Source organism: Phoenix dactylifera, chromosome 13 (assembly GCF_051530095.1).
Source record: "Phoenix dactylifera cultivar Ajwa chromosome 13, Ajwa_hap1_PhDact_Kaust_v1.1, whole genome shotgun sequence".
NCBI lineage: Eukaryota > Viridiplantae > Streptophyta > Magnoliopsida > Arecales > Arecaceae > Phoenix > Phoenix dactylifera.
Window position 1 is genome coordinate 23,907,822 of NC_143202.1, and position 23,169 is coordinate 23,930,990.

General features: G+C 37.3%; 2 protein-coding genes across 3 annotated transcripts; one reads left to right on the forward strand and one right to left on the reverse strand.

The window, feature by feature from the left end:
- The first annotated feature begins 223 nt into the window (after nucleotides 1-223).
- On the forward strand, nucleotides 224-7,994 carry LOC103708588 (large ribosomal subunit protein uL18-like). Of its 2 annotated transcripts, XM_008793596.5 has the most exons (9): nucleotides 224-396; nucleotides 1,530-1,599; nucleotides 1,684-1,775; nucleotides 1,876-2,002; nucleotides 2,093-2,172; nucleotides 2,265-2,381; nucleotides 6,079-6,213; nucleotides 7,342-7,511; nucleotides 7,698-7,994. In XM_008793596.5, the coding sequence occupies exons 1-9, from the start codon at nucleotides 394-396 to the stop codon at nucleotides 7,822-7,824; spliced, it is 921 nt and encodes a 306-aa protein (XP_008791818.2). In that variant the 5' UTR covers nucleotides 224-393; the 3' UTR covers nucleotides 7,825-7,994. The 2 variants fall into 2 exon arrangements, with proteins under 2 accessions (XP_008791818.2, XP_088566313.1); XM_088710187.2 differs by lacking the exons at nucleotides 7,342-7,511; nucleotides 7,698-7,994 and adding an exon at nucleotides 7,035-7,307 and having other exon boundaries at nucleotides 264-396.
- A 2,890-nt stretch (nucleotides 7,995-10,884) lies between these two features.
- On the reverse strand, nucleotides 10,885-22,356 carry LOC103708589 (uncharacterized). Its single transcript, XM_008793598.5, has 9 exons — nucleotides 21,939-22,356; nucleotides 20,648-20,782; nucleotides 15,627-15,688; nucleotides 14,910-15,022; nucleotides 14,737-14,839; nucleotides 13,193-13,420; nucleotides 12,855-13,073; nucleotides 12,121-12,381; nucleotides 10,885-11,572 (listed from the first exon to the last, which is right to left on the reverse strand). The coding sequence occupies exons 2-9, from the start codon at nucleotides 20,751-20,753 to the stop codon at nucleotides 11,270-11,272; spliced, it is 1,395 nt and encodes a 464-aa protein (XP_008791820.2). The 5' UTR covers nucleotides 20,754-20,782; nucleotides 21,939-22,356; the 3' UTR covers nucleotides 10,885-11,269.
- Between the last annotated feature and the right edge of the window lie 813 nt (nucleotides 22,357-23,169).

The window sequence follows — 23,169 nt, forward strand, 5'->3', positions numbered from 1 at the left end:
AGGAGGGGTTTAAGGGGGGTTTAAGGGGGGTTTGAGGGGTGTTTTTTTTTTTTTCTTTTCAAAACGAAACGGAGGAGGAGGAAGGGGGGGTGTATGAGAAAATTTCAAGGGCAATATGGTAATTACACTAAAGGTTAGTTTGGGTATTTTCTTTTTGGTTTTTGGGGGGTGTGCTGAGCAATAGGGGGGGTGTATATAGAACTACCCGTAAAATGCCCACCAAGCCATTGCGCGAACGATCTGGACCGTCGGTCCGCGAGAAGGAACCATAGCCGTTAGATCTGACTGCTAGGGTTTATAACCCGAGAGGCGCTCCGTCGATAAAGCCTCCTTCTGTACTCCCCTTCACTGCCGCCAAGATCGAATCTCGCAGCGCCGAACCGGAGGAGCGCGATGGTAAGAGCCCTCAATCCATCTCGCTCTCTCTTCTCCATGCACACTATGGTTTTGGGTTCTTACTCGATTCCGCATTGATATAACATCTAGGGTTTACAACTCTTGTCTCAGATTTGCTTACTTTCCGCGTTATTTTGGAGATTCATGTTCCAGGGTTTTTGGATAGATTTACGGAGCTTTCAGGGTTCGTTGTTGCACCACAAAGTGGACGCACTTTTCCATTTACAATGTTACTAGGAGTTTTTCTTTTTCGTGGCGCTTTTAATCTATAAGATTTACTGATGTACAACCGAATTCATTGGGCGTGGGCTTTCTGCTTTTAGATTTTCGTGTTTTTTTGGGTTTATGAAGCCCGATTCGTTACTTAGGGCTCATAAGGATGGATCTCCTCTCCCCTTTTTTATTCGTTTGTTTATGGGTTTTGAAATAGTTTCTTAGGGTTACCTTTGTTGGGATCTCCTTGTGATAATAAAGGATTTCAAGTGCATGTCTTGTGTGTGATCTCTTGAATCTTTGAATTAGTTCTGGACGGTTTTGACGTGCCTATATACACTGCAACTTGTTTTTTAAAAACTGGAGTTTTTTTGCGTTTTTTTCTCCTGTGCTTTTCTTTTTAGCCTCAGGTTCTCAACTCAAGGAGTGTTTTTTTTTTCGCTTGTTTTTAATTGCTAGTTTTATGTGTATGTATATACAATATACTATTATGTGTGTCTTATGTACCTCAATGCCAAACATCTGTTGTGACTGGGTAATTGGTTCATTTTCCTTCCAAAACATTGCACTTATTTTATATCAATCTTTCATGCAAGACAATGTAAGTTTTCAATCTTCTTTTGGACGTTATTTTTCAATTTCATTGACCACACACACACACACACCTCTTTGGGTTATCTATTAGGTGGACGTATGATACATGTATAGAAGAATAATCCTTTCATAATGAATTGCATCACATTATAGCTGTTAACTGTCTCCCAAATATTTGTTGCTATTTTACGCTGTACCTCTATTTTTTAGGGTATAGACTTGGGCTAAATATGTTTATATACAACAAATATTGGTGATATATAGAGTTGAGTTTCATTTTCATGTTTTTGTTAACTCTTTGCCATGTTATGTTATGTGATGGCCAGGCCTTTGTCAAAACCCTGAAGACTAGGGCTTACTTCAAGCGTTTTCAAGTGAAGTTCAAGAGAAGAAGACGTATTATGATAGTCTTGCTTCTTTGTTCTGTTCTATTATAGGTTTAGATTATTTGTGATGATGTCCTCTTTCTTTACAAAACAGAGGGGAAGACTGACTATCGTGCAAGGATTCGGCTGATAAATCAGGACAAGAATAAATATAACACACCCAAGTATCGATTTGTTGTTCGATTTGTATCCTGAAATGACATGTTTGTGATTGATTACTTTATTCATTTTTAATTGTTTTGGTTGATGATAATTATTCTAAATCCTTCACGAGTTATATGATTAGACCAACAAAGATATTACTGCACAAATAATATCTGCAAGTATTGCTGGTGATTTGGTCCTTGCAGCAGCTTATTCCCATGAACTCCCTCGATATGGGCTTGAAGTGGGTCTTACCAATTATGCTGCAGGTACTTTTACAGTGTATTGTCTCCATTCTTCATTTTTATTTTATCGTGGTGTAACTTACTGAAGATTTATGGTTGCTATTATCAACCCAGCTTATTGCACTGGGCTTCTCCTTGCTCGCCGTGTCTTGAAGATGCTTGAAATGGATGAGGAATATGAGGGAAATGTGGAGGTATAGAGTTTGGTGTTTAGTGATGTGGATGAGTACTTGCTTTTTGGCATCTTGTTAAGAATATGATGTGGACTGATACCTTTTGTTGGCAGGCTACTGGTGATGATTTTTCTGTTGAATCTGCTGAGAGCAGGAGGCCATTCCGTGCTCTCCTTGATGTTGGCCTTGTCAGAACAACGACAGGCAATCGTGTGTTTGGTGCTCTCAAGGTTTTCTTATCTCTCTCCTCGTCATTTACAAAAAATATTGTCACTAAATTTCCATTAGTACAATTTTATTGTGATCATATGGAAGTGTAAGTGATAGCAGTTCCTATAAGTAGCGTATGCTTGTTTGCATGAAAGATCAAAAGATTGGGTTGAATTTTCGTGAAGAAGTCCAATTCAAAGGAAGCCCAAGTGGTTGGATCAACACCATACTTTCCTGACTAAAATTAAATCCCACTGTGTCAATGAGTGGTTCATGCAATTGTTTGAGCCTGTATGCATACTACCCATGGAAATTTAAATTTGTGGTACTTATTCTGACAAGATATGACCAATTTGCAATTCTAATGGGATAAAGTTTGCATTGCTGATGTGTTCCATTGTATCAATCTTTCAACAAACTCTTTCAAAATTTGTTTTTTATGAAATTATATTTATGATTGTTAGACAAACCATTATTAGAAAAATTGAAATTTGTCAATGTGAAAATTTTTTGCTGCCAATATTTTAATTATGGGAATTATTAACATAATATTTTTTGTTAATATGATCATTAATAAACTATAAATGTTTGAAAAACTGGTCTCCCAAAAATCTTTATATCATGTTTTCACTTATTTATGACAATTATTCTCTATGTCCTAGTTGCCATGCAGTACACATGCCAAGGTTTTCTGACATCATTGTAGTGATTTTGAGGCATCTCCGTTGCAATATCTACAGATGTATAGGCAATGGCTGTTACAAATGTGCTCTGACTATTGTGATGTTTTTTTTATCTCGCTAACATTCATAGAATCGTATTTTATGCCCTTCTTTTTTTATGGACTGTAAATAATTTATTCTATTGTAATATGCTTTGCTACATCTAATGTTTTATGATATATTAACTGAATATTTTAAATGCATAATTGCCATAATATTATTTTTCAGTTTTAGAAACCATCATATGTTGTTAAAACTAGTAACATGTATTATTAGATCACAAATTTTAATGCAAATCTGTAGGTATTTGCACTTTGCATCTTCATGATCTATTATAGCTGTTATGACAGCAGTGTAGTGGTTTTGGTGAAGAGCCATCTTAATGGAAATAACATCATCATTAAGGCCCTGTTTGGGGGAGCTTTTGGAGGGCCAAAAAGCACTTTCTGGTCCTCCAAAAATAATTTTAGGTCAAAAATGGTGTTTGGTAAAATTTTGGAAAAGCTGTTTCAGCTTTTTTGGAAAGCTGAAAACAGCTTTTTGGCAGAAGTTCCATTTTGGAGCTTTCCGAAAACGCTGTTTTCAGCTTTGTCGGGAAGCTGTATTTTTGAGTAAAATACCCCCATTTAAAAGTTCCTTTTTCCTCCCAAAATTCTCCATCCCACCGCCTCTTTCTCTCTCACCATCCCCTCTCTATCTCCTTCTTCTCCTCAATGCCGCCGGCCCTCCTTTTTTTTTTTGTTTTGGGAGGCAGCCCATGGCTGCCCACGGTGGCAGCCATCACGCCGGCCACCTGTGGCTGCCTCCCCAGCCGCCGCTGCGGCATGTCGCCCATGCCACTGCGACCCACCACAGCAAAAAAAGAGGAAGGGGCAGCCATGGCCGTCGCCGCCATGTCCGCCGCCTCCCCGGCAGGCGCTACGGCCCGCCGTCCCGGCCCCCTCCCGAGCCCCCCCTCCCCCCATGGTCGTCGGGGCCCTCCGTCCCAGTCCCCTCTCAGGCCTCCTCCCGCGGCAGCTGCCGCCCGCCGTCCCGGCCCCCTTCTGGCACCGCTGGCCTCGCGGGAGAAGAAGAAAGGAGAAGAAGGAAAGAGAGGAAGGAAGGAGAAGAAGAGAAGAAAAAAGAAAAGAAAAAAAAGAAGAAAAGGAAAGAAAAAAAGAGAAGAAAAAAAAGAAAAGGAAAGAAAAATAAGAAAAAGAAAAAAATATAAATAAATATGTAAATGAATGAATGAATGAATGAATAAATAAAGCTTCTTTGATTGTTCTATTCATGGATAGTTTTGCAGTTCCAGGCGGATCATAGAATTCATAGTTAAAATAATAAATAAATATATTTCAATGAAATAAATAAATAAATAAATAAAAATAAATATTTGTAATTATTTAACCAATTTTATTACCTAGCTAGAAAATTTGTTAGAGAGATAAATGGTCATTAAAAGAGTGAAAAATTAATTTACACTAATAATTATAATATTTTATACATTTATTATGATATTATACTACAAATATAATATAATATTATATTATGTTATGTTAAATAATTTAATATTATATTAAATTATTATCCTATAGTATACAATGTTATAGTACTATATTATAATAATATGATATTACATTATATTAATATTATACTATGTCATATATTTATGTATTAATATATATTATATTTTATTATGCACTATTGTATAATACTAGTAATGTCCTTTATGGTCATTTTGTCATACAAAAGTACTTTCTCAGTTTGTTTATCAAACAAATGTTAAAGCGCCACAGCACTTTAGAAATGTAGTTACCAAACAGCAAACAGCTTTTTATAAAAGCTCTATTGCCAACAGCTCCCCCAAACAGGGCCTAAATCATGCAACATGCTTTATAGAGAAAGAACATTTCTTGTCTTGAATTTTTGGACTTAATTAATAATAAATTGAGAAGTTAAAAGAATTATACATTTCTTATAACATGGTAAAAGAAGAGTTGATGCAATTATCTAGGTTTGCACATTTCGAATCATGGTTTAAATGAGAACAGATTGCACCATGTTGAATTGGCAGTCTTTTGTGTTGATATTATTTTCAATGATGATTATACCCAAAAAAAAGAAGCTGGAATCAGTGCATTCCTTTCTCGGAATGTCTACAAATGGAAGTGGTTCAACTTTCATCTAAAATATAAATAATTTGTCTCATTTTCTAGATGGTAGAGTTTTGATAGTTACTATCTGTAATTCTTAGAATGTCCAGATCCAAAATTCTATTTACCATAGTTTTTATCTTATAATATATTATTCGGTCCATGCTTTAGTTATGCATTTAAAGATATTTCTCCATTTGTTTACACATTACATTGATAAACAATTCATTGTTCATAAAATTTTAAGGTTATAATGATACTTTCTTTATTCTTCTAAATCTTTTTTTTATTTAAAAAACAATTATTTTTAGTTTTGACGTGTTTTACTGATTCCATTCTTTTAGTCTAATTGGAAATATTAAAATGTACTTCAAACTAAATTTATTAAATTAGCCTCATTTTTACGTGGAAAGACAATGGTGACTCTTGCCATGTCAATCTCTGAAACTTAATCTGATATATTGATTGAAACAAAGACCGTACATTCTGGGATTGAAAGGTTCATCAAAATCAAGGATCTGAATATTCTTAGCTTAAAAGCCATGCTTTTATTGCATTGGTAAAGAGTTTGCCTTTGTATAGCATGTCAAGTTCATCACATATGTTGTTCCATTGTTGGAAGTTCATAATGTAAATTAAGATGGAATATGTCAGTTTATCCTGAAGTAGTGGATATGCATATGTACAGATAATCTCATATAACCATGTTATCATGTGTTATCACATTCTTTTATTTAAGATTTATGATAGTTCAGATCCAGGCTTCTTAGATTGTGCTTATGGGCTTAGTGGAAGTGGATATTGTAGTGAAGTTTGAGTTGTGTTCATCTTCGGTTAATTCTTGCTCTTAATGACTGCAGGGTGCATTAGATGGTGGTCTGGATATCCCTCACAGTGATAAGAGGTTTGCTGGTTTCAAGAAGGATGAAAAGCAACTTGATGCAGAGGTTCACAGGAAATACATTTTTGGTGGCCATGTTGCCTCTTACATGAGGGTCAGCCTTCATTTAATTATATGCCTTACTCCTTATTTCCGTCTTCCCTACCCTGTTTATTTTTAATTTTCCCTCAAAAGTTTCTGGACTTTAATGCCCCTTCATTGAGGTAAATGTTATTTACGCTCTGGTACAACTAATTCTTCATTTTCTTTTTGTCGGTTAACGTTATCCAAAAGAAAAGGGACCAACATTTTGTTCCAACTTTTTATTGGTGTGAATTTGTGCTGATAAAAATATGCTAAAATATGCTACCTGCATATTTTATCCATCTATATTATATCTTCTACCATGTTGGTATTACTATTCTTTGCACTTGGATATGTGAACATGATATATGGTGTTGTGGATGTGAGGGGTCAGAGAGTTGGTGTTGGCTTGTGATGTGGGCTTTCAGGGTGACAGTAGTTCATGTATAGGTTAAAAATAGACTATATGTGGCACAATGTAAGCTCAAAGCTGCTTAATGTTGTACTTAGATATGCGAATGTGATACATGGTGGGGTGGATGTGAAGGGGTAGAGAGTTGGTGTTCGATTGTGATGTGGGCTTTTATGGTGAAAGTCCATGTCGGATTGTGGCACAGACTGAGCTTGACCCACTTCATGTGCACGCATTTAATGTTTTTGATGTGGGCATGTGGGGTTTATGTCAAGAAAGGGTTTTCTGTGCTTGCCGCTTGGCAATGTCTATGTGTGGTGTTTGCTTATACATGCCTGTATATGGACCAGGTCTAACATAATGATTGTCAAGGAAATTTGGCTGTATCAGTGAGCCAATTAGATTGTTCACTAACTCTGCTTATCATGGTAACGTACCAGATGCTGATGGAGGATGAGCCAGATGCTGATGTGGGCTTTTATGGTGAAAGTCCATGTCGGATTGTGGCACAGACTGAGCTTGACCCACTTCATGTGCACGCATTTAATGTTTTTGATGTGGGCATGTGGGGTTTATGTCAAGAAAGGGTTTTCTGTGCTTGCCGCTTGGCAATGTCTATGTGTGGTGTTTGCTTATACATGCCTGTATATGGACCAGGTCTAACATAATGATTGTCAAGGAAATTTGGCTGTATCAGTGAGCCAATTAGATTGTTCACTAACTCTGCTTATCATGGTAACGTACCAGATGCTGATGGAGGATGAGCCAGAGAAGTACCAGACTCATTTCATTGAATATATTAAGAGGGGTATTGAGCCTGATGACATGGAAGAGCTATACAAGAAAGTTCATGCTGCCATTCGAGCAGATCCAACGTTGGTGAAATCCAGTAAGGAACCTCCAAAGGAGCACAAGAGGTATGGACCCTAAGTCACATGCATTCATAATAGTTTGGTTTTGATGAGATGCTCCTCACCTGATGCACCACCATTCTGCCATGCTTCAATTTGAGTTTCCTAAATATAATATTAGGAACTGACCAAAGGCTATTGAGCTACAGATGCTTCCATGTTGCACCCCTTTATTATTTGTTTTCTTGGCAGGTTTAACTTGAAGAAGCTGACATATGATGAGAGGAAAGCCAGACTCATTGAACGATTGAATGCCCTCAACTCAAGTGCCAAAGATGATGCTGAGTATGATGATGATGATGATGATGATGATGAGTGAAAGTCCAGAGGGGTTTAGGTTTAAGATTTTGATAGCCTGTATCAGTTCTGGGTTTCTACACTTTAGTGAAATTGGAAACTTAAATTTGCTTGGGCAGAATTTTGTTTATTGTGTCAAACAGTGTCTTGGATATCTTGCTTTTCAAGTTCGAGAGTTCTAAAATTTTGTTATGAGGTGTGGTTGGAAATTTTTGTTCCTCGAGTATCGTGCTTCGATATGCTTCACTTATAGACTATTTCTTGAGGTCATGATATCTGATGATGCATCAGGTTAGTTTTACCATAACCATTGGTGGTTCTGAGATCTCCTGGAATGGTATTTAGGGGGAAAGTGTGCATACCTCAAGGCAAATTTAATTTGAATGAATCAGTGTTGGGTTTATACTTGGTAGAGGCGTTAGCAATTGGTAGAATGATGTTAGGTTCTCGAGTGGAAATTTAAATTCACGAGCAATTTTTTCTTGTGCTTATGCTTGGTTACTGGGTCCATACTCTTTGAGGCACAGGTCTGGTTAAAAGTCCAGACTAACAGGGGTGAGACAGGTTTGAAGGTGAGGCTCCGCCTAGGGTTGTTTTTTGGTGGTATGCAAGTAGTTTAGAGATGTAGAACTCATCCAAATTGCTTGGATTATTAATGTAAGATTTACATAATCTAATTCGGAAAAAAAAGTGCAATTGTTTTAAGAGTTTTACCAAGTGTAACTTGATCTTGGCCAAATTAAAAATCCTTAAGCTTTTATTAATTTGGCCTCGAGAGGCAGCAGAATAATTCATGTAAAATTAAGAATTGCAGCGAATGTAGCAGAAGTGGTTCAATCTATTCACGGCGATAAAAATAAGGTAAATGAAGGTTCAACAAAACATGCTCGAGTGTCATGGGAAGTATCATGCATTCGCTCGTGCCTGCATGCTGGCGCACGCAGCAAATGTGTAAATATTGCTCCATGCATGTATTTGTTATGCATCATGGGCTTATAATGAATGATTATATATACAGTCGTTATTCCTCATAACAAAGTACAATATAACAATACGTTTAGGTTACAAAATGCAAACTCAGGTGTGCACACAAAATTCAGCATTTATGCTCCAAGGTACGTGCACATGCAAAGGCTTTTTTCAGAATATCTTTATGGAACACTTATCTTCTGGTATGTTCCAGCAACATACAGAGTGTACAACTTTTGGCATTTTAAAAAATGAGGACATATTCTAGAAATACAGGCAATGGTTTCCTGAATATATTGATGCCAATTCTGTGCCAGAACTAATATTTTCCATGGCCTTGATTTGAAATTTCTGCACTCTTTGCATGCATAATAATTTCCTTTGCCAATGAAATCGTTGTTCATGATTTAAAATTAAAGACCGAGTGCACGTGTTTGGCAGGTTTAAAGGCTGAGGAGGAAAAGATGGGAAAACTCATGACAATATTTAACGATAAGTAATATGGCCCTCATGATTTGCTCACCGACTTTACTTCTCGCTGATGGTGCTCAGCACCATGGCCAACCTCTAATTCCTGAGGAGTCTGGATTGAACTTTAAGAAATTCAGAGACCAGTTGCCACTGAAAGATTTAATGGTAGATAAGCTAACTAAGATAGAGATACAAGTTAGAGGCTACATTTTGCAACTGAAAATAAGAACAGCAGCAGGAAGCATTTGCACAGAAAATGCCTATTTACTGACTCAGTTCCATCAATCTTGCCTTTTTTTTCCGAGTATGTTAAAAGGCTTTGTTCTGATCTTAGCCAGAATAGTTTATCATTGTATCTTTGAATTGGTTGTCTTCAATGTGAATATGATATGTCCGTATTTTAATTTTTTTTTTTTGTGGAATTAATATTCATGAAATGCACAGAACAGTATTTTACATTTTAACTGCTTGTGCAGCAATGAAGTTGGATGGACAAGCATTGCCTTTATTGTGTAATTGAATGCTCTCAGCTTCTTGTCAGTTCTTAGGGGCAGATGCTGAGTGTAAAAATCTTATGAGAGAGACATCAGGGAGCATGCATCAATGCTGGGTCGTACAATTCAGGTATGATCAACCACAATAAAAGGAAGAAACAGTAGCAACATTACTCATAAATGCTCTCTTGAGAGAAGGGAAACCTATGGAGTTTCATGCTCTATAAAATGTTGGCGATAAGCTAATAGTTTATATTGGCTATGTGCAAGACAGATGAAATGGCTGTTAGTACGGATCCTTTTGAGTTGGATTTGGAACAAGGAAGAGAGGGGGGGGGGAAGAAAAGGGGTCCAAGGTTTGGAACAAAGAAGACAGGAGCAGTAGTCGTACGTGGTCGAATTTCCATCTTCAGGTTGCGCCGCCATGATCGAATTTTGCGAAGGCCGACCACGGAAGCATCTTCATTCAGCTATTCGTGTTTGGGGAGGTGGAGGAGGTCTCAACGCAGTCCGTGTTTGGGGAACGCTTTTTTTCTGATGGGCGTTAAGGTGAACCGGTCGCGTCGAGATCATCAACATTTTCATGGATCCTGGTCAAAGTTTTTTTTTTTTTTTTTTTTTTTTTTAATATCAACCTTTTGGATGGGCTGGAAAAGAATTTTGTTTTTTTAATAAAAAATCAGCTTTTATAATCAAAAATCGACTTATCTTGCAGTATCTAGCTGCATGCTTGAGCTAATCCTCATTACTTTTATTGCTTTTATCTTTAAAATTTAGTTAATATATTGAGAATTAATCATGGTTCCACTACGACAACCACAATTTAACCTCCGAGGTCTGTTGGTAGATTCAAATTTGAGTCATAGATGAAGATACATGACAGCAATCGCCATTACGACTAAACGTTCCTCCAGAGTGCCAGTAACTGTAAAAACATTTCTAAATTATTTTATTGAGGATTAACTAATAATTATATTTAGTATAATAGTAGTGATATTGTGGTCTATTTGAACCGAAGAACCCATCACCCAATCATTTTTCCAATTCAATCTGCGGTCCGGACATTAAAACAATAGTTTAACAAACAGTGAACGACGGGCCACAGATGGTCGTAACAAACAATGAGACGCATGGGGGAGAAAGTTCGGTTGTCCAACATCATCTATCCAAGCTGCCATAATTCCAGCTCTATACAACTTTCAGTTCCCAACATCAGCAGTGCGACTGAAAGAACTCCAGAAGCAACAGATGCAGTATTGGTTTACATCCTTGAAAGAGGAAAATACACCCATTTTAATTCGAGATATCATGGCTGCGGAGTCTGATATTACTGATAAATACTCTCTGGGCATCAGATAAATTCTTAAAACACAAACTAAGCAACAAAACTCTCAACATTTGTTATGTTTTCTCCTCCATCTCACAAAAACTGTTCCCAGAAGCTGCCTACCCTCCCACATGACTTCTCACAGATCTCCTAATGCTGTATTTTTTGTGCTCTTGCGCTTCCCTTCACCTGCAAGATTCTTTGATTTAAATAGAGGATGGTGGGACATCAAGGATCACACCAGCCTGGATCTGGCCCCACCCAATGAGACGCCAATGCTTCTCGACCCGCCGGCTGAGGGCCACCTTCTCCCCTTTGCTTGTGCACACTGGTGCAGTGAGCTGCAGCTTAGCCAGATCATTTTTCACTGCAACCACTCGTGCCCCCGTTGACATCGATCCTATGTTCAACATCAGGATCTCACCCTTTGCAAGCTTAGATACCTTCCCCTGTTTTTCTGTGCCCTTTGTCCTCACCCCCAAAAGCCTCCGGAGGAGGAAAAAATTCACCTGTAAAATCAGCAAATTTGTATGTCAAAAAGCTAGACAAAGCAAATTGTAGGCATATATGAACAGCACAGAGGATATGGTTCCATCCATATCTACGTTTATTGCCTCTGGCCCTTCTAATTGGCCCTTCAGCTCATTTTGTGCTTACCAGGTAAGTCTAGAACAAATATTGCAATCTTCCTTTATCTACATGATTTTCCAAGTTTAAATTGCATATTCAAATGATATGAGGCAGTCTCCTAGCAGTTAATCGAGCCTCTAAATTTCATGATAGAATTCTCTCGAGTCCAAAGTTCCTTGGCCAGCAATCAACCAACAGCCAAGGCATAAAATCATGCTGAGAGACAATTACAAAATAGTTTTTTAATTAAGACGAGCCATACCTTGATCCATATGAACTGTTGCACATATCATTTCAGCCATAAATTTGGAATTATGTTTATGTTAACTAATTTAATTTAGTAATTTTTTAAAAAAAGATAACTTATATCACCATATTCAGCACTGCTAACTCAGGAATGGAAGAGGTACTCAGAAGATTGGCAAACCTCAAGCTCAACAAAAACATCAGGCAGAGTCCCAACTTGCCCGAGAACCTGACCCACCAGCCTGTCAGCACGTGTCAGTGTAGGGTCCATCGTAGTGCCTACTCCGATGAGACCCCCAGGAACTGCAAATTGGAGCTCATTTTGCTCAGCATAAAGTGAGACTATCCTTGAATATATTGGAGTGCACTTAATGTTGCCACTCTCATCTTTGATAACAATACCAGGACGGACTTCAATAGGCTGGTTCACCTTCAAAACTCCCTACAAAAATTTAAAAATAATTAAAATAATAAAATGTGGTTGCTCTATATATATAAATGACAAGGGGATAACAAAGCATAAGGGTCACATTGGGAAAGTAGCTATGCAAATTCATCATCAACATCGTCCAAACCTTTTCCTACCAAATATTGTGTTGCCTAACTGAATTCTTTCAAGAAAAAGAGAGTAAATTATAACAGGTCAACAGCAAACATGTAGCAAAAGATTGTCTTGTTAAATGCTGCATGGAACCATAAAACTAAATGTGGCAACATATAATGCAAGATGGGGATTGTCAAAGTGGCTCCCACATGACAAAACAATATCCAGAGGATCCAAGTTCCTCTATAAACGCACCATCGCGGGGAATTTATATGTAGCAGTAAGAAAATGTAAAGAGAAGTCTGCAATAGCAATGACTACCAAAGCTTATAGTTAATGACATCAAAATTTCTGTACAAGGAACTACATACCCTAAGGATACTTCCACCCGCAACACCACCTTTTATCTCGTCAACCTCAGAACCAGGCTTATTCACATCAAAAGAACGAATGACTATCATGTTTGGTGGTGAAGTAAAGTTCCTCTCTGGGATAGGGATTTTGTTAACAAGATACTCACAAACAACGTCAATGTTATACTTCAACTGAGCAGAGATTGGTACAACAGGTGCACCATCAGCAATTGTGCCCTGCACATCATTCAAGAACTAAAGACAATGAGTACTTTGTGAAGAGAGTCCTCAGCACAGACTGAAGTTTGGCTTGAAAATTACTGGCATTCTGGGTCAGGATGGTCAAAGAAACAGACCTGAATAAATTTCTGGATTGCTTCATGCTGATTAATTGCCACACTTTCCTGAATAAGATCAATCTTATTCTGTAGAATAATAATATGCTGAAGTCGCATGATTTCAACAGCAGCCAGATGCTCAGAAGTCTGAGGCTGGGGGCAGCTTTCATTTCCAGCAATCAAAAGCAATGCTCCATCCATGATTGCAGCCCCATTGAGCATTGTAGCCATAAGAATATCATGGCCCTAATAAGGAAACAGAAGCATTGACATTCATAAAAGCAAATGCTCATAAATTTAGAAGCAAATAAGCAAGCAGGAATTGCTTTCAACGTATAGAGACGAAAAAACAGGTGTCATTGTCTTGCAGAGCTGAATGGAGAGAAAACACACAGACAAAAAAAAGGGTACTGAAGTCCCATTTATAGAATATTTCTATTTGGCCACCAGTGACATTTATGATAACTCTGCAATGAACATAAAATAGCATGTTGAATAACTGCATGAAAGATCATCATCAAGACTTTTTCCCATCAAAAGGAGGTCTAGATATGGAGCACAACTTTTAAGTCAAGAAGGCAATCATCAAGCTATTTTTTTTTTAAAAAAAAAGTCAGTAATTTTGGTTTGCATTCCATTGAAGAAGTTCAACCAAAGCATAGTTATAAGTGAAAAAGAAAAAAGAAAAAAGAAAATACAACAAGTCAGTTGTTGTCTTCCCCAAGAGGATTGGTACCCAGAATTGTCAATCAAGATACGAAAACCATGGTAGGCTTGCAAAGTGTGATTAAAGATACAGATTGAACCTAATCCAACAAGACCAAAGTATTAAGTCATCACGTGTGATTCCCATGCAATTGAGCCTTTGATAATAACAAAACTTAATAGCTTGTCAGACTATTTTATATGCTTAGATATACAAAAGATAGATAATTGTATCAAGAATGAAGCAAAGAAGTTGTGGGCATGCCATATAACCCGTGTGAATAGAGCTTTTGATAAGTCGATGTTTAGCTGATTTTTCCAAAATATTTTTGCTAATATCACAAGGATTTAACAAGCAGCTATTTAGATTAATGAAGCCAATATATAAGCAATAAATGAATAAACCAAATTTATATGCTTCCTTTATAAAAATCATGCATATATTTTTCCTAATTTAACTGCTGTGTAAAACAGTTTCAACAGTTCGCTCACTTAGTTATAAGGTCAAGAGGATTCCCAGCCAAATTTTGCTGTTTTTAATGTTTCCAGAATCATCTAAAAAGCTATAAGGTGCAGTACCTGAACCTCTTTCAGTATTATCCCTTCTAATATACTTTGGTACAACAATGATTCAACAAAATCAGTAACTTCCTTGTTATGAAATAATCTTAAAGGCTTCTTGACAAAGCAATTCAATTCTTCCCTCTTGGGATGGTAATTTGGCATGCTTACATTAACATGTACTAGTACTAACAGATCTTCAATTTTAGCAGCAGCATGAACTAACAAGACAAATCAAAACCAGGTCTAATGGTCTAACAACAAAAAGTTGAAGATCTAAAGACATGCCATCTTACCGGGCAGTCTACAAATGAGACATGCCTTAGGAGTTTCATCCTGGTGTTCTCAAAACCTGGCACATCGCATAGAGGGCTATCTTCCTTTCCGCTTCCATAAGCCCTGCATCATTAGAATAGAAGAATAAATATAAATAGAAACAATGACTATTTCTCCTCATTGAAAATCATACTTGTAGCACATTGGTCGCGGACATCTATCATCTTCACATTTATATATTTTTGCATTAGCATATCCCAGCTTGATAGTGATATTTCTCTCCAACTCATTCTTAAAACGAACAGTCTGCATACAGAGAAAAAAGGACCGGATCAGAAATATGGAAGCAAAGAAAAAAAAAGGTTACCATGCAGATAAAACCACAATAGTCCATGTATATCAATTTTAGTTTTGAGTCATTTGACAGTCAATGACATTGACTGCAAAATTGCATAGCCTTAATAGTGCAGACCCATTTGGCAATCTTTGTTTACCTCTGCACAAATTTAAGCCTTTATTTTTACCTAGGCTTCCTCGAATCCTCATTGCACATGCTTACTAATCATGTCTCTTCTCTCTCAATGTTATCAATTGGAAAGAAAGAGATTGAAATCTTCTATGATATGGTTAGTGCTTAATTGAGGACAAAAGATGCAGATTTGGCAAAGAAACAAAGGACAAGAAACTGCTCAAAGATCATACGTCATAGAAAGAACTTAAAAAATTTATTCAGAGGCTGCTATATCTAAAGATGACTATGGAATAAATTACTGAATTTTGCAGGGGATGCCTGCAGGAACTAATTTAGCATCCCTTTCAATACCTTAATCACAGACATGCTCAAATTAAAAGCAAAACTAAACAAATCTGTCAGAGGGGTAAAACTTAAGTAAAAATGTGAAAATAATACCTGAACACCAGAAATAGCTTTTACAACAGTTGACTTTCCATGGGCCACATGACCAATGGTACCTGAGCATTTAATTTAAACAAGAATTAAATCTAGAGAAGCATAAAATTAACTATGCTAAGATAGTGAACACAGACTCGTAATCATGCATGCATGCGCGCGCGCGCACAGAGAGAGAGAGAGAGAGAGAGAGAGAGAGAGAGAGAGAGAGAGAGGAATTTTATGAAGATGTAAGCAATAATTTTCAAAGAGAGGGCATTCACCAGTTTACCAGAATCTAACAAAAGAATATTCAAGACGTATAAAACAGAAAAGATCTTGCAAACAAATTTGGAAAAAAGAGAACACATATATTTCAATAGAAATAGCAAATAGGTATAATTTGTTAGTTAGTGACATCAATACAAAAGGATAATGCTGAACTAAACTGGTTAGAAAACATCAAACCTCAATTTAAGCTTCTGGACCTTTCTCCAACACATTGCAGCTAGGACCCAAAGAAACCTTTAGCAATAGATTCATGATTTAACAGCATGCTATTTAATTACAACATGAATACTGAATATTGACATCCTGTTTAGGAAAGAGGCAAAAAGGTTTCGACTCGAATTCAAACTTTTAAAGCTCTTCCAAAATCAATCCAATTGTTTTTTTTTGGGGGGGTATCGTGAAACATATCAGAAATCTGTGGATATTCTTGCGTGCCTCCCTCACCGCCTCAGCCTTGTTCGGCCAAGCTGCTCTCGGATGGTAGGCCCATTGACAACCAACATTGCCCACACCAGGGCATCACCGTTTTGGGACACAAAGCTTGACCCAGTTTACTTAAGACAGCATAAACTATAATAGAACAGCATAAAGGGGTTCATGGTTGGGGGTTATAGACATCCTGCACCACAAGATAGTCGCCTCTTCTCCAACTACTTTTGGTCATCAATCATGCTGAAGACCATGAGAATAATACCAAAATCCTCATTATCCATGGAAATTACATTACCTTCAACTCCACCTTTGCTACAACTCATGGAAAAATCAAACAAATGATGCCCATCTCCTGTTGATTGGATCCAGTGTACAAACCGGCATTGCTCTTAGGTTGTGAGGACCGTGGGAAATACTTGGAGAGGGATACTCTGGCAGGTTGACCATGGCCAAAGCTAAGAAAGGACCAGGGCCTTGGGCAAGGATGCAGAAGAGCATTGAAACCTTTCTCCAGGCAAGCATATAACTCAAGGTGGTGCAAAACTAGGTCAGATGGCCCAAGCATGGGAGTGGCATGTGGCGCTAGCAGCCAAATAGATTTTCCATGGAGCTTCTTCCTCTAAAGTAAGCTTTAGAGAAAGAAAGGAATTCTCTAGATTTCCCTGTGCAGCTTAAATGTATCTAATATTAAACAAAACCTGATATGTAAAATAACATTTCCACAAACACATACATGACCAGTTGTTCATATCTACAAAGAATAACATTTAGACAGGACATCTTAAACACTGTTCTTGCTTTTTTATCCATCTTACAATTATTTGGATTCCATGCTCCCAAACATTAAAGAACAAAAGGATACTGTATGTGATAACCAAATAATGGCTCCAGTTACCTTTAAAAAAATACAAAGTAATGATCCAAGAATGTCTTCATGAGAGCTTAAGTTTCAAAATTCAGGCATCAAATGTCATTTGGAGCAATATGTAGTCTCCACATTTGCATTTTACAGCTAATTGTTGCTACTTTTAAGCAACCATCTGACTTGCTAGAAAAAGATGGAGCATGTTATCCAACTTCTATACAAGTAACAAATGAAAGAGGTACACAGACCTCACACCCTTTGTTTACTAAGAGTTAATGCAACATTATACCATCAAATTACCAAGTGGTACCAATTCGCAAGTTGATGACATCATACAATGCGTATTTACTACTCTTCGAGTATGGCAATGGATCAGGTTGGGTCAAGTTGGGACAGAATTATATGAAACCTTGACCCCTACCTGACCCATCCTGACATTATGCTGCCTCTCAACCAATGCCTTGCACATAGGTTGACCCCTATAACCCAATCTAACCAAATCGACCCCTAACCCGTTCTACTCAGCACACTCTACCCATGCAGAGATGCTTAACCCAACCGTTGCATCTCTCTGCGACTCATTCTCATGGTAAATTAACAATTCTTTGAATCCTTAACCCAAGGTCATAACCACATCCAACATAAACCGGCCTACCCAAATAAAACCCCACCCTTTCCTTAGGACCTGAGTTGGATCGAGGTTTTAAGCCATAATTAACCCATTTAAAGTCCAAGTCTAAAAGTTCGACCCCATAGCCAACCAAAACCCAGCCAAACAGTATCGAGTCAGGTCAGACTTGGATCAGTTTTTGCCACCCCTACTCATTTGTCAATTAAGTTGTATACTACTGAAAGGCTTCCTTTTTTTTTGTATTAGAACAATAATGAGCCTGAAGATAAGATCAAGTAGCAGTTTTAAATTTAGACTCAAAATAAGTGTTGGTCCATGCATATAGTATTAAGCCCGATGGGAGGTTCTTCCTCCTTGTGATCGTCGAACGGAATCCTACTCTAACTGGATTCCGATCGCGACCAAGTTAATTTAGAGGCCCTCCCTAATTTCTCTATCATCCACTGGAGATTTCATCCTCGATCAGAGCTCACCGCCAGAGTTCTCTTCGGTTTTCTCTCCGAACTTCGATCGCCGAGTGCACCGTCGCCACAACCAAATGCCATCGGAAACCAAGTAAGGATCTAGCGATCTTCGACCCACTTTTCTCATCTTTCTTCCGAGCTCTTTGGAGTCTCGATGCTAGCCGATGATTGCCGGATTTTAGATGAGAAGGAGCGAAGCCTTGTTTCCCCTGTTTCGATAGACCAACCCCTGTTTCTTCTTGTTTTCGGCAGGTTCCGCCATAGGTGCTTGTCGTCGAAGCCTCACTCCGTTTCTTTGCGGCGGCTTGTGGCCATGGCCGAAGTTCCGATTGGTGGGATGTCATTGTTCCATAGTTTAAGGGGTCGAAACCCCTATTTTTAGGTGAGTTTTGGCGCTTCTGGCCGCCGATTGGCCGGCATGGGTCCTTTGACCCTAGGCACCTAGCCACCCATCTTCCCTCTTTCCCTCTTCCTTGGCTAGAGAGAGAGGCTCTGTTCTCTCTCTTTCTCTCTTCTCTCTCTCTCTTTCCCTTCCTTTCTCTCACTTGATTCTCTCTACCTAGACTTTCTCTCTCTACTCTCTTTCTCTAAGGATATTAGATCCAGTAAGATACTCTTCTTAGTGATTTTGGATCAATTCTGAAGAAAAGCCCTGATCCATGGTCGTTTGGCAGCGTGCCAGCCTCCACTTTGGCCTCTTACGGACACTGTTAAAATTGGTCACCCCCAATTTTATCGAACCACCTATATCCTAGTCTGAGCATGATCGGATGAATTTCGCTTTGATCAAGACCGACCGGAATGTTGGACACTTCCGCTAGGTCAACCCTATGAGGGTGTTGGAATTAGAAATTTTATTTTTCAAATAATCATGATAAAATTTTGATCAGTATATAATTTTTAAATATCAGAATCTGAGGAGGATTCTCAAAATTGATTGGACTAGTAGTTCGAAATCACTCGCAAGATAAGCAATGTTTCACTTTTTCTAAATTTATCAGGAGCTATAAAATTAATATATTCATAACTTTTGACTAGTATTATTCATGATGCATGAATTTGATGAGCATTATAATATTACTGAATATGTTTATTTTGGAATATTATGATGACATGATCTTATTATGGATATGATTGATCGATTTTGACACTGCATGATTTTCGATATTTCTATCAAATTGAAATATGAAACCCTAAAGCTATTTGAATTTCAATCTGCTATGTTAAGGACCCCGCTAATGGGGGATACTACGTTGGCATTTGATTTGTCCTGAAGGTTGTGTCGCAAGAAGATATGTGGCATACCGCAAGCGGATGGCGGCCCTAAAGGACTTTACTGTAAGATGATACGTAGCTCACCGCAAAAAGATGCGCGGTGTTATGACATTGTCACAAAAAAATGTGGTCATAGTCCAAAGTAGTTAAGATGAATTGAATATTTGAAAGAATTAGAATCCATGAACAAAAATTTATTTTTTTTAAAAAAAAAGTTTGGTTCGCATGTTAGTACTACATATATGCTTATTTTCTGCAAATTATTATCTATTTGATTGCCTAATTTATTAAACTAAAGTGATCATCTAGCTCATTAATGATTTTTTATTTTTACAGATTCACAAAACTAGCCTGCTCGGGGTTCAATATGAGAGAGCAGCTAGTAGAACTTTGGCACAAATTATCCTAGATTAGAGTTTATTTAAATTTATGTGTTATCTTAGAATATTGTTAGAATTGTGAGACATTTAAATTTGAGTTATTTCCTGAAATAAAGTTTGCACATTATTATTTAAGGTTATTCCGTTGCAAGTTCATGATATCTTGTTGAGATATCTCGCATGTTTGTGGGAAGGTTCTCTATGAGTATGCGGCAGTTGCCATGACCCTGGCTCGTGATCTCGGATCGGGGGCGTAACACACTATAACTTATATCTCAGCCCATATTATACAGGATCACATAAGATCAAAATATCAACAGAGATTTCCTAATAAGCCATTTAGAATCTTAAAATGATGTCTTAGTTAATAAATATTCAAATCACTGACTTGATATGGAAGCAAATCAAGGTTTACTATATTAACCACGACCTCAAAAACTTGATCCCAATACCAAAATCTTAGAAATCTCAATTCTTCCGTTCTGGTAGTTGTTCACAAACTAGTCCTCTAAAATGGAAATTATTATTCAATTAAAAAATAAGGAAAGGAAACATAAGAAGTGTATTAATAAAATATTTATTCAGAGATAGGATCAAAATTTAGGCAACAGAAATCCGAGAACCAAAACCAAAGTAAAAAAATACTGTTCTTTTTAGAGAAATGAATGTGTTTAACAATTGAACTAATCCAGAAACAATCTTACCAATATTAATTGTAGCTTGACGTGAAATAACTTCTGGCGACAATGGATGCAGTTTTGTCACGTCAAGCTTACTTAGGTCCTGCTCCATTAATCCTTTACGAGACATTTTTGCGGCAGGTAATGTACCTCTAAAGCCTGAAATGGGAAAATAGTAATATGTCGCATACAGAGCTGTCATACACAAGCGATATGTTTCCATTCTGAAGATCTAAGGAAGCTCCTACCCTTCCTCAGGAAACAAAAGGCCATCAACTATAACAATGGATAAATTCATCTTGATAGATAATTTATATGCTTATACCATTACTGATTAATGTACAATGAATTAGTTAGGTTTTCATCAAGTGGCTAATAATTTATAGACTATAAAGTAATACGACCTAAAGAAGGATCAGAATTCTGGCTTTCTTATGTTGTATCACATTACCTCCATCAAGGATTTAAATATTACTTCGTAGGAATTTGTTTTGAACCAAAGAGCAATGCTTTAGAATCATCAAACTTCCACATTGAAATAGAATTAGCATTAAGAACTCTAGTTTTGTAATTTGTTATTTGGGCAGAAACATAACGCTATATTCTGACTGCATTTTTGAAACATAAATTTCTTTTTACAAAATCCCTATATATGGAAATATTTAAAATTCATTTCGCGAAGTGGGAAGGTGCTTCTAAGGTATCGTACAGTCAACTGCATACATCAGCAGTTTAACCAGATTTCATGGGGTGACAACAAAAGCACACAAAACTGCTTAGCCCAAAACCTTGGTTAATTATTGGCAGTCAATGGAAATAAGACGAATCTGGAACAGATAAGATACACAGTAAAGACTAAAGACAATATCCTCTCCTATGCTAATTCATCCTTGTTAACTTAAAAAACTTAATTCCATCAAGAACCAACGAAAGCTTGACTTGCGAGAATAAATTCAAATAAAAACATAAAATACATTCATATCATGGAGATCGCGGCATAACCAAGCAGATCATAGTATCAATCGAACCAGACAAGAAGATCCAAGAATCAATACTTCAAAAACAAAAAGGAAAAATAGAAAAGAAAGAAAGAAAGCGTAAAAGAAAGGGAGAGGTCAACCAGAAACAAGCTGTGTGGAGGACGAGAGTTCACCGCCTCACCGGGAGAAGACGGAGGCCTCCGCTAGGGAAGGAATGGTGTCAAGGCTAGGGTGCGGGTCTGTTGTGAGGAAGGGTTCCGTCAAGAACATTCTCGCCGGCTACGGGGTTCGGGCCTATGGGATGGACGGGGGCCGGGAGAGAAGAGGGAGCTCACCGAGATCGGAGACCGCGGGGATCCTCGAGAGAGGGGAGGAGGGCGGCGGCGGCGATCTTTCGACCGAAGAGAGCGAGGGATCGGAGGCGGTGCAGGAGGCGTCGGAGGCGGAGACTGGGGGACGGGTGGAGAAGAGAAGGGAAGAATCGAGGGAGACTGTTAAGGCTAGATAAAAAGTACGCTCAATCGCACGTGTGACGGCGTTTAGATTGGTGGAGGGGTGGAGATGAGAAGGGAAGAACCGAAGAATCGAGGATTCTTGCAAAGGCTAGATAAAAATTACGCCCAATCGCACGTGTGACGGCGTAAGTATTAAAGCGACAGGTAGGGGAGACGCGTGCAATGCGCGTGAGCGAAGAAGCGTACCATAAAACCCACCCTTACATGATGCCCAAGGATAGGGATTTTATTAGTAATCAAAGAGCCGAGGCCTGAAGACTAGATAATATAGTAGTGATTCCAAATTACCTCCACTTCTCATATCACCACCTAACTCAGTGATAGAATACTCGTTCTTAAGGAAGAACACTCTAGAGCAGTGATCTTGAGTTGAAAAATTGAGAACAAAAATACTTTTTAGTCCAGCAAAAAAATATATGGTATATTAATATACCATTAATATATTATATCAATATAATATATAAAATATTATATTATATTGATATTGTATATATTATATTTATGAGATATATTATATTATAATGTATTATTAATTATATTATTATCATATTATTATTCAATGATATTTTTCAATTATAGTAGAACTATATTATTATATTTTATATTTATATAACGAAAGTATTTAATATATTGCTTCTATTAGTCTTATTTTTCTAATCAAAATAATTATTAGTATTAAAAAATAATAATATTATAAGTACAAATAAAATTATTAATTCTATAATAATAATTAATATATCTTTATAGGATTGATTGTGGAATATATTAATATATACTAATATTTATTAATATTTATTATAATATATATTATATATGATTGGTAAATATATTTATGGAATATATATCAGGAGTAGTATTAGTATTATATAGTGAGTGATCTTGAGTTTTCATGGAATACCAAACAGCTTACTCATGAAAACCTGAAAATCTTTAGTCACTAGAGTATAGTATACCAAATGCAGTGTTCTTAAATCATCAAAAATAATATTACCTTGAGATAAGGATCATCAGTGATCTAAGATCGCCTCAATAATCTCATTTGGGTTATCAA